The sequence below is a fragment of the Canariomyces notabilis genome, assembly GCF_033297395.1.
Source record: "Canariomyces notabilis strain CBS 508.74 unplaced genomic scaffold N656scaffold_21, whole genome shotgun sequence".
In the NCBI taxonomy this organism is placed as follows: Eukaryota; Fungi; Ascomycota; class Sordariomycetes; order Sordariales; family Chaetomiaceae; genus Canariomyces; species Canariomyces notabilis.
Genome location: NW_027041843.1, coordinates 540005 through 542648, shown reverse-complemented (window position 1 = coordinate 542648; position 2644 = coordinate 540005). Strand labels below are relative to the sequence as shown.

At 54.1% G+C, this 2644-nt stretch overlaps 1 protein-coding gene across 1 annotated transcript; it reads right to left on the bottom strand.

The window, feature by feature from the left end:
- Positions 1 to 1269: 1269 nt before the first annotated feature.
- N656DRAFT_714415 (DHS-like NAD/FAD-binding domain-containing protein) lies at positions 1270 to 1938 on the bottom strand (the record flags this gene model as incomplete). The annotated part of the gene is made up of 1 exon (XM_064811970.1): positions 1270 to 1938. A coding segment is annotated over one exon (669 nt), but the record flags the coding sequence as incomplete, so codon positions are not given.
- Between the last annotated feature and the right edge of the window lie 706 nt (positions 1939 to 2644).

Here is a 2644-nt window from a genome sequence, read left to right as displayed (position 1 = left end):
GCGGGGGTAGGAGTACCCGGCTCTGTCGTGGTGCCGGATGGTGTTGTTGGTCCGTCTGTTGGACATGTCAGTCTTGAGAAGGCAATCCGGCGCCCGTCTCAAACGTACCCGTGGACTGCGTGGCAGATGGAGCGGGCGAGGTTGCACCATGATGACTAAAAGGCTTCTTTAACCACCTTTTCAGCGAACCCATAATTTCTTTCACGCGTATAGCTTCAGCGAGGATACTTGTCCCGGAGAAAAGAGGCTATCGCAACAGCAGCGATATTGTGAAGTTGGCGGCTGCATTTTGCGCGGTTGCCGCGGAGCGGAGCTGAAAGATGCAGCTGTCTCGCTTGGCGGACGCCCAAGACAAAGCTATGGCGCTGCGAGCACTCGACGCAGGTTGATACAATTGGTGAAATCTGCATTAGCCAGCTATCAGGTTGCTGCGCTACGGCTAATTCCAATTGGCTGTTGCAATGAAGCCGTCGCGAGGGGCGTGACGTGGCATTTGGAGACAAACTCTCGATTGCTGACACCGGTTGCCGAGATGCAGAGTCGGCTCGCGACGTCGGTCGCCGTGTTTTGCAGGGCTACCACTTTGGCTCGTCGGCATGGGCCATGTTCTGTAACATCGCTGTCTTAGTGGGCGGTCAGTGGATTCCATAAGTTTGGAAGGAAGAGAACCCACTTGAATCCGGCACTATCACTGAGTCTGTGTCGGTTGTCGTGGTATCCCGCGGCGTTCGCTCTCCTCCAGTGGGTTCCATGGCCTCGTGATGTGAATACTTGGTAGTGTCCAATTTTGGGGACGTCGCGTTCTTAGGCGGAGGTTCCTTCTGCCCATGGTTTGGAGATGAGAACGGATTTCTGCTCGCGACGCCACCAGGGCCTCGCTGGTCGTAGTATCACAGATGACTCTTTGCTAGAATTCGGGGGCGTGCAGAGATGATGTTAATAGACTGTTATGTGGTAGGCCTGCTTTTCCGACATAGTGTTGCACTACCCTGTTGCCTCCACTGAAATCCTTCGGGAAATCCTATCGAATATTGCTTCATCTAGCTCAGCATAAGGTCGACCGGCTGCTCTCTTGCCCCATATCATACCCACGAGAAGCAATGGCATTCACGTGCTCAACCATCTCCAGTTAGGTCTATCAGGTCGCTTGGCATCGAGCCAGAGCAGAGTACCAGCCGATGCGCCGTTAGATCTTATACCCAGGCGTCACAATCCCACTCGACCCAGTAATCAATCACACTGTCTCAATTCTTAGTCGGTCTGTGAGGTTCACAATACCGCTTTTCCAGCCTGTTTGTGAATGATCTTCGCAAAGTCCTTCACTAGGTGCTTGACCCTGTGCGTTGCAAGACTCGTGCCCGTAATAAGAAGGATGTCTAGGCGCTGGAATAGGTGAAGTGGTGTGGTGACAGAGATCGAGCCAGCCCACGGGTCCTGTTTACTGTAAAGCACGATATCCGGTCGAAGTTTTCCGATTGCGGTTGCGCGTTTCCCGGCTGCCGTTCTGGCTTCGGATATCTCGGCACAGCCGGGGCACGGAAGTTCCTGTCCTGCCAGGGTTTTGGCTTCTCGGCCACACTCGTCCCAGCAACATGTGATAAAACAGTTGGAGCATCGCAAACGGCGGAGAGATCCATGGAGGAGAACACATTCGATGCCTCTGTTAGTCTCTTGGAGTCGTGGCTCGTAGTCGACTCGGTGGTGGCCTCGGACATCTCTTGACTGGTATTTCCTGCAGAACCGAGATAGACTTCCAGGACCCTTTCGCAAATCGGTAGACAGGCCAACCTTCTCTTCAAGGCAGTCGATGTTCTGGGTATAGTCCCGAACCAGCTTTCCAGCATCACGCAAACTAAGGATGAAGCGGTGTGTTCTTGTTGGACTGGCGCGCTTAACGTCATGGCGCATCTTGGTGATACCACTGTAGAAGACAGGTGTAACGAATCTCAAGCCCCAACTTCTGAAAGGGATTCCTGAAGGTATGACTTGTCAATGGGGTGAGGTTCGGTGAAGCCAAAGGGTTCACGACAAGTGCACAAGCAATTGTCTCAACAGTCGCTGGGCTAACTGCTTGTATTGCTTACTGAAAAAGCTACTGCAGTGCCTGTAGGCGCAGATCGTGAACTATACACAGCTTCCTCCCCCAGATACCTGTGTACCTGGAACATTTGGAACGTTCTCGTTCCCTTCATTCCCTTTCTGATTGGTTAACTAAGCGATTGGTCTCCGACCTGTCCTGCATGCTGGCTGCAGCCCTCTGGGCCGCTAAGGGTTTATTTTATGACATGATGCAGGACTGCGCCAGTTTAGGTCGGTTCCCCCGCTCATCGCCAGCATGCGATGTGGACCGGCAATCTGCCTTCGGATGTTGTCGGCGCCGTAAGAGATTGGCAACCTTTAGAGCAGCGTGTGTACTGATTGCCAGGTCTGCTCCTGGCTCGGGCGGCTCTGTTGTAGTGTCGAGGCTTTCCCACGAAGAGCACCGTGTCGGCTGAGTCAGGCTGTGTGAGCCACGGTCGCGTCCAGTTCGACGCTGGCCAGCTCGGTCAGGTTGACGAGCCCCGGGGCCGGTACTCGCAGCGCGAGCACGCTAGGTCGCTGAGTTCACGTCGCTACGTTCTTGCTCCTTATGCACTAACCCCAC